General features: G+C 43.3%; 1 protein-coding gene across 1 annotated transcript in view; it reads right to left on the bottom strand.

Moving 5' to 3' along the window:
• Positions 1 to 6,224: 6,224 nt before the first annotated feature.
• Positions 6,225 to 10,920, bottom strand: part of RAB3B (RAB3B, member RAS oncogene family) — a 70,000-nt gene continuing 65,304 nt past the window's right edge. Inside the window, exon 5 of the mRNA XM_006043742.3 lies at positions 6,225 to 9,799. Within this exon, the coding sequence (XP_006043804.1) occupies positions 9,612 to 9,799 (188 nt within the window). The 3' untranslated portion in view covers positions 6,225 to 9,611. The remainder of the gene's footprint in view (positions 9,800 to 10,920) is intronic.

The raw sequence follows: 10,920 nt of genomic DNA, 5'->3' as shown, positions 1-10,920 counted from the left end.
CTGGGCGTAGGGCATGCTGGCTCTATTTCCACGTGACGTTAGGTTCCTGGGACCTAATGTGGGGGAAGGGGAAAGGAGGTGGAGGGAGGAGGGGATCCTTGGAAATGGCTCTGGGAGGGGTATGCTCAGTTTCATTCTATGATGAATGCCACCTGTTGCCTACCCCAGCCCTTCCCAGTGGTTCCATCTTATATGCCCCCAATGTTCTGCAGTTCCTAAAATGTACTTTCATTTGACTGTCACAGGTATTTTGTGAAGTAGGCACAATTATTAATCTCATGTTACAATGAACACGTTTGTCCAAGGGCTTCCAGGCAGTGCTAGTGGTGAAGAACCCACCTGCCAATGCAGGAGATGTAAGAGACGTGGGTTTGATCCCCTGGGTCGGGAAGATCCTCTAGCGGAAGCTATGGCTACCCACTCCAGTATTCTTGCCTGAAGAATCCCATGGACAGAGGAGCCTGGCAGGCTACAGTCCAGAAGATTGTAAAGAGTTGGACATGACTGAAGTGACTTAGCATGCACGCACGCACACATCTTTGCCCAAGGTCACACTATTCGTATATTGCAAAGGCAGGACTCAAACCCAGGTCTCCAGGATCCTGGTTTCCTGTACATTGGAGGAAATCTCTAACAGAGGCTCCAGAACACTATAAATCTCATTTTTGGCTTATTCTTCACTTCTGGAGGCTGGTTTCTACATTCTGTCAGGTGTCTGGGGGCAGCCAGCCCAACAAGATCATGCAACAGAACTGTTCAAAGCCATTTTCTTGGATTCCCTTCCCTTGTTCCCAATGAGATTCTTTCTCCATCCACTTTCCAAGTCCAGGCTCCATCTCCTCCTTACAGGCCCTGTCCCACCCCCATTGCTCTGTTGCTCATAGTGTTTACACAGGGTCTTTCCTGTCTCTGCTCCAAGAGCCCTTACAAAGATCCTAGGTTGGATTTTCGCCCTGCTCTGCCCGACTGGGATGACCTTCTGCAGCACAACTGCCAACACCACACATTTGGCACTTACTATGTGTTAGGCCCTGCACTAAAGACTTTATTTATACTATTCTCACATTTAATCCTCTCAACAATTTCTTGAGGTGAGAATTACTTTTCCATTTACATATGAAATAATTGAGGCTCTGAGAGAGAGTAATTTGCTCCAAGTCACACAACTAGTTAATGATGAAGAACCAAATTGAACCTGGGTCCATTGAACTACAAGCTGTCTCCTTAGACCACTCACTGCACTGCATATTCGGTCCTCATTCTGTGGTCTGAAGTTTAGAGGAATTGGAAGATAATTCAGCACATGCAAATCTCTCAACCCTTTAGTTTCCAGGATCCCAGGTGCATGATAGAGACTGTCCTCAGAAAGATCTTACCCAGCTGAGCCTGGCATCCACTTAGTGCTCTATAAATTAGTCCTCCTTGAATTGGAATGCATTTATGGCTCTTAAACACTGGCTGCCCTAGTATTTCTTCTCAAATGCATGAGTCTGTGCTGCATTCTTAATAAGTCTCCCTAGAGATTCTTGTTTCTTTCTTCCTCTTGTGACCCTTTAGGAAACTCTGACTTGGGACAGGGAGTCAGGGACCATCCAGATGCACTTAATTGTTAAGATGCTTTCTGACAGCCTCCGAAACAAGAGTCACAAACTTGGTTGTGTGATGAGAGGGGTCACATAGCCTTGGCTGTTTTAATTATACCCAAGAAGAGAAGAGGCTTTCATAGTGAACATTTCCCTGCCAAAATCTTGTTTGCCACTTGCAGCTCTTACAGAAAATGGGCATAAAATCATAGAGCATTAGTGCCAAAAGCGCCTGAAGAAACCATCTGCTGTAAGCTCCTGAAGCTCAGAGATAGGGAGTGACTTAACTAAGGTTGCACAACCTGTTAACTTTATCCCAGTCCATTGGTGAACCACAGGAAGAGATGCAATTCTAATTACATTCCTCGGAGACTTACTGACTTATTTTGCATTTCTATTCCACAATTTTACATCAAGCAAAGGAAACTCTTTTAATCAAGTCTCTTTTCAAGAGACTTCCTATTTGGGTATTTGCTGTTTGGTCACTTCAAGATGAAAGAAGAGAAGCAGGTGAAGGCACATCCCATACAACTCAGTCCATTCAACTGTGTTCTCTCAAGACGGTGGCTGTCACTGAGTTGGCACAGAAATAGGAACAGATATGAGCTCGCAGCAGGGGTGTTAGATGTTTTGTGTAGTTTCTGGGTACTTAGGAAGCCAGACACTGTGTGGATCAGTGACCTAACCATAGGAACCTTTGCCTGTACAATCATCAGGAGACATCATGGAGAACTGCTTTTTACTTTGCAAAATCCCTCTTCCTCATGCATTCAGGTATAATAAATGAAAATCCCATAGAAATGGGATTTTCTGAAGTCTTGGTGTTTAAAAATTTGGAGCAGTAAGAAAACTGAGAACCAAAGAAGAAAGACTGTAGTTTGGTTGCAAGTGATAATAACCTAACTCCAATGAGCAAAGCTCAATAGGGCCTTTATTGAAACTAGTGAGGTGTCTAGCAGAATCAAAGAACGTGGTGACCAGTCAAGCCTCAAGAAGCCAGAATCAATAAGGAATCCACAAGACACACACTCTTACCTATATCTATGCTTCTCTCTGCATGGTGAGCTTGTTTTCCTTTACTACAGAGTGGTATTCTACATCTGGGTTGAGGATACACCATCAGTTTTAGAGCACACATCCCTGTATATTTGCCATTCAAAAGGAAAGAAAATTGCTCCAGTTAAAAAAATTCCTAAGGAAGGATTCTGACTGGCCCCACTTGATCACATGCCCCCTTTACTGACAATCTTCACTTGTAATTCTCAAATCACAAGTGAGTAGATGAGGCTTCAAGGAAGAAAGTATATCTAGAGCAGAGGGCTCAACTGTTCTTTTAGTCATCTCTTTTGCATATACTGAATCCTTCTGCTGGGCTTCCAGCCAGGAACTTCAGATAGAATCACCTGGTTTGGATGAGGTAGTAGTAGTACAACAAAAGAAGAGGTTGCCGTTTTCTGAAGAAATGAGGGGAGACATGATAGCTGGCTATCAAAAGAAATGATTTACCAGAGATCCTGCAGCAAGTAAACAGATTCAGGGCTAGAACGAGAATCAATAAAATAATGATTATTAATCATAATGGAAGTCTCTAGATTCTTTTCATGTCTGGCATTGAAGTAGACTTCAGTGTTACTGAATGCTGATTCATTTATATTTTTTAAAAATTGCTATTGTGTGCAGGGTAGACGGTAAGTGAGCAAGCATGGAGTAGGGAAAGTGGCTACAAGCTCTGTGTTAGCTCCTAGGTATGGGAGAAACAATGGTACCTTGGACCAATGTCATGGCCATGAAAGTGAAAATGGCTCAGTCGTATCCGACTCTTTGTGACCTCATGATCTATACAGTCCATGGAATTCTCCAGGCCAGAATACTGGAGTGGATAGCCTTTCCCTTCTCCAGGGGATCTTCCCAACCCAGGGATCGAACCCAGGTCTCCCACATTGCAGGTAGATTCTTTACCAGCTGAGCTACAAGGGATGTCCAAGAATACTGGAGTGGGTAGCCTATCCTTTCTCCAGCGAATCTTCCCGACCCAGAAATTGAACTGGGGTCTCCTGCATTGCAAGTGGATTCTTGACCAACTGAGCTATCAGGGAAGCCTTACTTCCAAAAGTGGGAAGACTTGAGATAGACTTTAGAAGGAGAATCACAGGACTTGTTGGATTAGATGTCGATGCTAAGAAAAAGAAAAACAAGGAATTAGGAATTATACCAAGATTTCTGTGAAAACTAGAGATAAAATAAATTTGGAGCAGAATCAAGAGTTCCTCACATGGTAAGTTTGAGACAAGGAGATGTATAGTAGGCAGTTGTTTATACATGTCATCACCAAAGATGTGGCACCTAAAGCCTCAGGAGTAGATGAGGCTTCAAGGAAGAAAGTACATCTAGAGCAGAGGGTTCAACTGTTCTTTTAGTCATCTCTTTTGCATATACTGAATCCTTCTGCTGGGCTTCCAGCCAGGAACTTCAGATGAGAATCACAATCATTATTACAGTGAATCCCATGGAATGAGAAGCCAGACTCATCCCTCAGTGGGGAGCTAAGAACTAACCAAGTGAACTGTTAAACAAGCATCTAAACTCCATGAGATGTGTGGATTGCTCCAAAGTATACCCTTTGGACAACTAAACAAATGATGAGAAACAGGCCTGTTGTAAACCACTGTGTCATTTCCCTTGGTTATCTTCAGAGCCAGGTTTTAGGACCCAGGAAAATTTACCCGACTTAGTTTCAGATGACTTAGAGTTGCTTCCTTTGGTAGGCTGAAAAATGGCCATAATTTTCTGCAGCTCTTATCAAGAGATGGCATCTATTCTTCCACCTCTTAAAATTAGGCTTGGCCGTATGACTTGTTAGTCAGTTGGACATGAGCAAACATGATACAAACAGAGGCTTGAAAAATGCTTTTGCATTGGAGCTTGCCCTCTCATGCTGCTGGGAAAACTTCTGCCACCATGTGAACAACTTTGGGTTGCTTTCTGGAGAATGAAAACATGGAGAGAGAAGATCCCACCACCTTAGTCATCTCAGCCTGGACTCCAGACACATGAATGAAGCCACTCTGGACCATCCAGCCTTGGCCAGAGGAGCCATCCACCCATCTCTATCCAATGATGAGAAATAATGTTTATTGTTTTCAATTACTCAATTTTGGAGTGGTTTGTTATGTGTCTCAGAGGACAGTTAACTCTGAACCAGGTGGTCTACAGATGTTTCACAAGTACAGATATTCTTTATCTCATTTTTTTTTTTTGGCTACACCACGTGGCTTGTGGGATCTGGTTCTTCGACCAGGGACTGAAGTTGGAGTCCTAACCACAGGACCTCCAGGGAATTCCTTCTTACTCCTTTTGGAGGATTTGTGTTCAATCAGGTTTCATCAAAGGTTTAAACTAAAAGATGAAAACTTAATTGAGAACTGTAGAGTGATAGCCAGGGGCAGTGGGGTCTTCCTGAAGTCCCTGAAATAGCTCCACAAAGGTGACTCAGGTTTCACAGTTATGTGTTCTCATAGAATGATGTAGCTTTCCTTCACTGTGCTTTGTAATTATATTTTGGTGATTATTTTACCATGTCTAGACTAAACAACACACTGTTAGACTATAAGCTTGATAAAGGCAAGGATTGTGTCTAGTTTACCAGTGATTGTATCCTGGCACATACTAGACACTAATTTGTTGAAAGAATATATTTCAATTGTGCCTACTTCATATAAGGGATCCAGGCCTTCAAAAACATCACTTAACAGTATTTGTATCCAATGGACATGTCTCTCACAGGCCCTCCCAGTCACAGGCTGTTGCTTGATTCTTCAGCAGTAGCAGGTAATCAAATGTAGGTTTAGAATGGGGGATCTGAAATCAATGAATTATCAGGACACTCGCCACTATAATTCTTTCTACTTATACCAAATGGTTGGCAAACGAACTCAAATAAACATTACTCAAGACACTGTAAGAAACTTGATACATAAGCAAGGAGCTTGGGGCAAGAGCAGGTGGTATAACTGGGAAAGTCATGTCCGGAGAATGTTCATATCATTCTGTGGACATTATAAGGCTGCAGTCACAAAGCAATTGTGAAACAAATGCCCCAAGTGAGGCTGTAAACTCTGACAATCCTTGGAAATCTGTTACTACCAATATCCCAAATACACAATCTGAAGAGGAAAACTGAAAGAGCAAGAGTCAGACAGAGGTGGGTTCAATTAGTAAATGAATGACTTTGGCATGTTAACCTTCTCAAGGGTATGTTTCCTTGCCTGTCATTGGGGATAATAATATTTCAAAAAAAAGCACCTCCATTAGACTATAGGTACCTGCAATCAGGGACCATTTGTTTTCATGTATATTTTCCAGTGTTTAATAGCACCAGACCTATAGTAGATACAGAAGTGAATTTCTTCCTAGAGGTGATCCAAGACCTAGTCCTGGCTCCATCCCAATCCACTGAGAGTGACCTTAGGAAATTTCCTCCCCCTCCCTGGGCCTCCACCTTCCTTTTTGTAGCAAGAGGAGCCTAGACATTCCCTCTAAGCTCCCTTCCAAATACAATATTTAATGAGTCTGTGACCATTTGGTGCAGTCTACTGCATTGCTGCGCCTAGAAGTTAATAATGCTCCAGACTGAGAAGACAGTATTGTCACCAATCACTTTGTATTTACAGATACACATGCATTTAAACCAGATCCTGTAAATAGCTACGATACTGTATTGCACTTTGGGCCTACTTTTGCATTTTTAGAGGTCAAGAGGTTTTTTTAAATCTCCTTTTATTTGGAATGTTAAGCGAAATGAAACCTGGGGACAAGTTGCCATAACACATATTATGCAGCTTGAACCTAATTGCACTATTACCATGATTGATGAACATTCACCACAATCAGCTGGAAGCTGCTGCCTTCATTCTGCAGAAACGAGGTCACAGAGCAGGGTTGAGGAATTGCCATCTAACGAGCAGATCTGTCTGTTGCCTGGTAGAAGAGTTTGCCATTATTACATTTAACTGTTGATTCTGTCTATTGTGAAGATGCTTGTTCCCTTGAATTGGCTCCAGAGTTTTTAGGATTTTGACAATCTTCAGGTGAAAAATACAATTTTTGCCTGGATACTCAGTAGGAGAGAAAGGATTATTGGATACATGTACTAACATACCCAGGGGTCATGAGGAGCTTGGTCTGAAATCCTAATACCGGGGTAGAAGGGTGTGACTGCCCAGAAAAATAATAATTATTCCTGACCTGTATAGGAATTTACAGTGTAAAAAGCACATCCAGAAACACTGCCCTGGGAAGGGACCACATTCTTCCTTGGTCAGAGAATTTTATCAAGTTATACCTCCCAAGATGACCCACTGCTGATGCAGGCAGGCTACTCACTGCACTGCTTCAGAGCTTGATAAAAATTTCTTGACAGAGGCAGATACAAGGAATGCCAGCGCCTAAGCCTCAGAAACACTGAGCAGTTTTTGCTCAGGCCCATGGGACCTAGGCTTCCTCAGAGACTCCTTTCCAGAAGTGTTAGACAGCTATCACCTCAGATTAGTCTGAGTAGTTGAACAATTTATTAACAAATTAGAGATATGTCTTTTCTTCAGTGGACTTGGAATCTGATGGCCTCGGGGCTGAATTCTACTGTGGCTCTAACACTTGCTAGTTGTATGATCTTGGCCAAGTCTCTTAACTTCTTCTGATCACAGTTTATCTATAAAAACGTACTATAGAATGTGGTGAGGAGCACAGACTTTGGAGCCTACTTTCTGGGTTTGAACCCCAGCTCTACCATTTACTCATTAGGTGACCTTAGACAAGCTAAAGAACCTATCTGTTCCTTAATTTGTTTTTAAACGAGATGGATTATAGTGCCTCCCTCACAAAGATGTCGGAAAGATAAATGAGTTTAATACACATTCAGTGCTTGGAGCAACACCTAGTATTGAGTAAGCATCACTTGCTTACTTATATCAGTGTTGGCTACAGTGATATTGGGGTGATAATCCTCATCTCTTGGGTTTATTTTGCAGATCAACTGAAATATTGAAGGTGAAAATTAGGCTCTCAGAGTTCTTAGTGCCAGAAGAGACTGAAAAGATTTCCCAGATGGCTTCCCTCACTTTATAAGTGGTAAATCAAGACTCACTGATGGGGAGGAACTGGTCCAGAATCACAGGACAGAGTTTTTAAGTCTCCTGATTTCAGGGCAGAGCCTGAGTCCCCTGATTCCAAGTTCAAAGTGCTATCCTCTGTACTGCGTCACAGAAGGCAACTTCTCCACAGAGCTGACCCTGAAGGGTTATTTAATGCACTTTCCTAGGACAATAAGCTGTGTTCAGAATGGAGAGAAAATTTGGGAGAGACTCTCCTGCCTCCTCCACTGACTTCTGAAGCAGCATGTTAGTACAGAAGGAAACCAGGGATTAAGGCCAGGGCTGGACGAAAGATTTTCAGGAATTATTGCTAGCTCCACATCATTGTTTCAGTAACAAACCAAATGTGTGCCTGTGTCCAAACAAGCTAGAACCATGAGCTAATGCATTAGGTTCATTTCCAGTACCAGAGGGCTCTTCTGGTTTTGTTTTCTTCAGATGTTTAATGAAGTAGTAGTTTCACATCAGCTCTTGGGTAGAAACCAAAGTTTCACTCTCAGGAGAATGAGGGACCTCTGAGTTCACTTTTCCCAATTTTTTTTCAGGGTTGTGCCCACTGAGATTTATTCTGCTTTGAATCAGATTTCTCAGCCAGACTACTCAAGAGTGACAGAAAGACGGGTTGGAGGAAAAGGCAGGATGGGGAGAGAACCCTAAGAAGAATAGCAGATGGGATGAGAACTATTGACTTAGAGAAAGGGCAGATTCCAGGGGTCATGGTATCTGTTCTCAAATCATCTAAGTGGGTCACATGGCAGAGGGAGCAGAGACTGTGAAGTCTCTGACAACAGAGATACTACAAATGGGGTGGGAAGAGGAAGAAGAATTTCTAGGAGGCAGATTTCAGCTTAAAGCAAGGAAAACTTTCTGATTATGAGAGCTACCGAAAGATGGTGTGGAAACTGAGCTCCCATCCCTCCCTAGGAAGTATGCTTTTTTAGAAGAGATTTGGCTGTGAGGCTTGACAGCCACTTGTCAGAGATATGAAGATTGGAATTGACTAGTGAGACTTGGTAAAATTTGGGATCCCACCAACTGTAAATTTTTTAGATTCTGGGAGCCTAAGAACCAATGACCAATGCCATGGAGTTCCCACAGTGAAGAACCCACTGGAAAGCAGCAAAATCAGACATTTGTGACCTATTTCTTGATTTTGCCTGTGTTTGTTTTTTTGTCTTCCTCAAGCTCATGCATTTACTCTTCTATATAGCAGGAACCTTTGACATTTTGCAGGGGATAATCTTTTTCTTTTAAGTGTGTTTCCTGACTCAGCCTTTGCTCTTTCAGCATCATTTAGAGAGGCTGAGCTCTCTGGAGATTAGCTCTGGCCTGTCACCACAGCAACTGCCCAAGCCCTCTGGGCATCCGTGGTAACAGACGAGGGCTTTGAGAAACAAGGCTTATCTAGTGGTTAGAGAAAGCCCCACAGGGAGCCTGATATGAAACAAGCTGGCTGTGTAAGGAGAGGGTTTTTTTTTACTTTTTTTCCCCCAAAAGATTAGCTATGCAGGTGTGTCTCACTTTACACAGTTAGCCAGGCCCTGAAAAGTGTGCATGGGCATGTCAAATTTTGGTCAAGGGAGGGAATCTCATTCTAAAGGCAGAGAAGAGACTTGCTTTTCCAAGTCCCTGTAGTGAATCGCCTTTGTAAAGTGGAGTCAACTTTTGTAAAATGAATCTCCGCCCACATTGTGACCTAGTTAGTCTAGTGCTGAGTGTATGTGAGTGGGGCCACCTGTAGAGAACCCCAGGGTCATGCTTCCACCTCCACTGCAGGCAAGGAAAAGCAGCAGCTCAGCTTGGGGTGGACAGAGTTGTAACAGGGAAGCAGAGTGGGAGTAGGGCCACAATGAAGGGAGATCGGGATGGCAGGCCTTGCCTAGCACGAGCAGTTCTGCTGCAGCAGAGGTGGGGTGTCTGAGAGACGGGTGTTCTTGGAGGTGCCCAGCAAGGAGGGGTCTGTGTCCAGCGTATCAGACATCTTGTCGCAAATGGCATCCACCAGGCGCTCGAAGGCCTGCCTCACGCTGATGTTCTCCTTGGCACTGGCTTCAAAGAAGTCAAACCCTGAAGATAGAAGAGAGATTGGGATTGACATATATTATGTATAAAATAGATAACTAATCAATAACTACTGAATAGCACAGAGAACTCTACTGAATGCTCTGTGGTGATCTAAATGGGAAGGAAATCCAAAAAAGGAGCTACATGTATGTGTGTGTTAGTCACTCAGTCATGTCTGACTCTTTGCAACCCCATGGACTATAGCCCGCTGGGCTTTTCCATCCCTGAGATTCTCCAGGAAAGATTACTGGAGTGGGTAGCCATTCTCTTCTCCAGGGGATCTTCCCGACCCAGGGATTGAACCCGGGTCTCCTGCATTGCAGGCAGATTCTTTACTGTCTGAGCCACAGGGAAGCTGTACATGTATTCACTTTGCTGTACAGTGTACACTAACACATTATTGTAAAGCAACTATACTCCAATAAAATTTTTAAAAACAGAGAGAAGAGAGATAGCAGTAAGGATTTTTCCCTTCCCTTTCATGACCCCTTGATAGAACACTCTGTATTAATATAGCCAGTGCTCAGGCTTTGAAGCAAGGAGGGCTTGCTGCTTCAAGGAGGTTTCTTCTTGAAGGAGATGGTTCAGTGACCCAGGATCCTGAGCCAGATTGATCCTGGTTCTATCATGGACCAGCTGTGTAATCCCCAGCAAGTCATTATTTTCTTTATGAATCAATTCCCTGGTTTGTAAATTGGGATAATCTTACCTATCTCGTAGATTTAGTTCAAGGATTAAACAAGAGAATGCAGGTAAAGTGTACACTTCTGTACCTGATGGGGTGAGACGGCGTGAGAGTAATAATTAGATGTTTTTTGAGAGTGACTACGTGACTATGTATATACAACACTTCCATTTCCAAAGCACTGATTGAATGTCTTACTTCATTTGATCCTCATGTCACCCCTGGGGGATGGAGGGTCCAGGCAGACCTTCTCCATTTCACTAACACTCACTCTGTGGCTCCAAGAAAAAAGCTGACCTGCCCAAGGTCATCAGTATAAGAAGCCTAAGCTTGTCCTTTTTGACCAGTGCTTCTGTTCCTCTTTCCCCTGGTCCCCTGCTTACCCCAGCCTGGCCAGCTCTAGTCTAGACTCTGGGAGGCACCCCAAGATCTTCACCAA

This window comes from Bubalus bubalis, chromosome 6, assembly GCF_019923935.1.
Source record: "Bubalus bubalis isolate 160015118507 breed Murrah chromosome 6, NDDB_SH_1, whole genome shotgun sequence".
Classification (NCBI taxonomy): domain Eukaryota; kingdom Metazoa; phylum Chordata; class Mammalia; order Artiodactyla; family Bovidae; genus Bubalus; species Bubalus bubalis.
The sequence above is the reverse complement of the archived record's forward strand: the minus strand, read 5'-3'. Positions and strand labels throughout refer to the sequence as shown.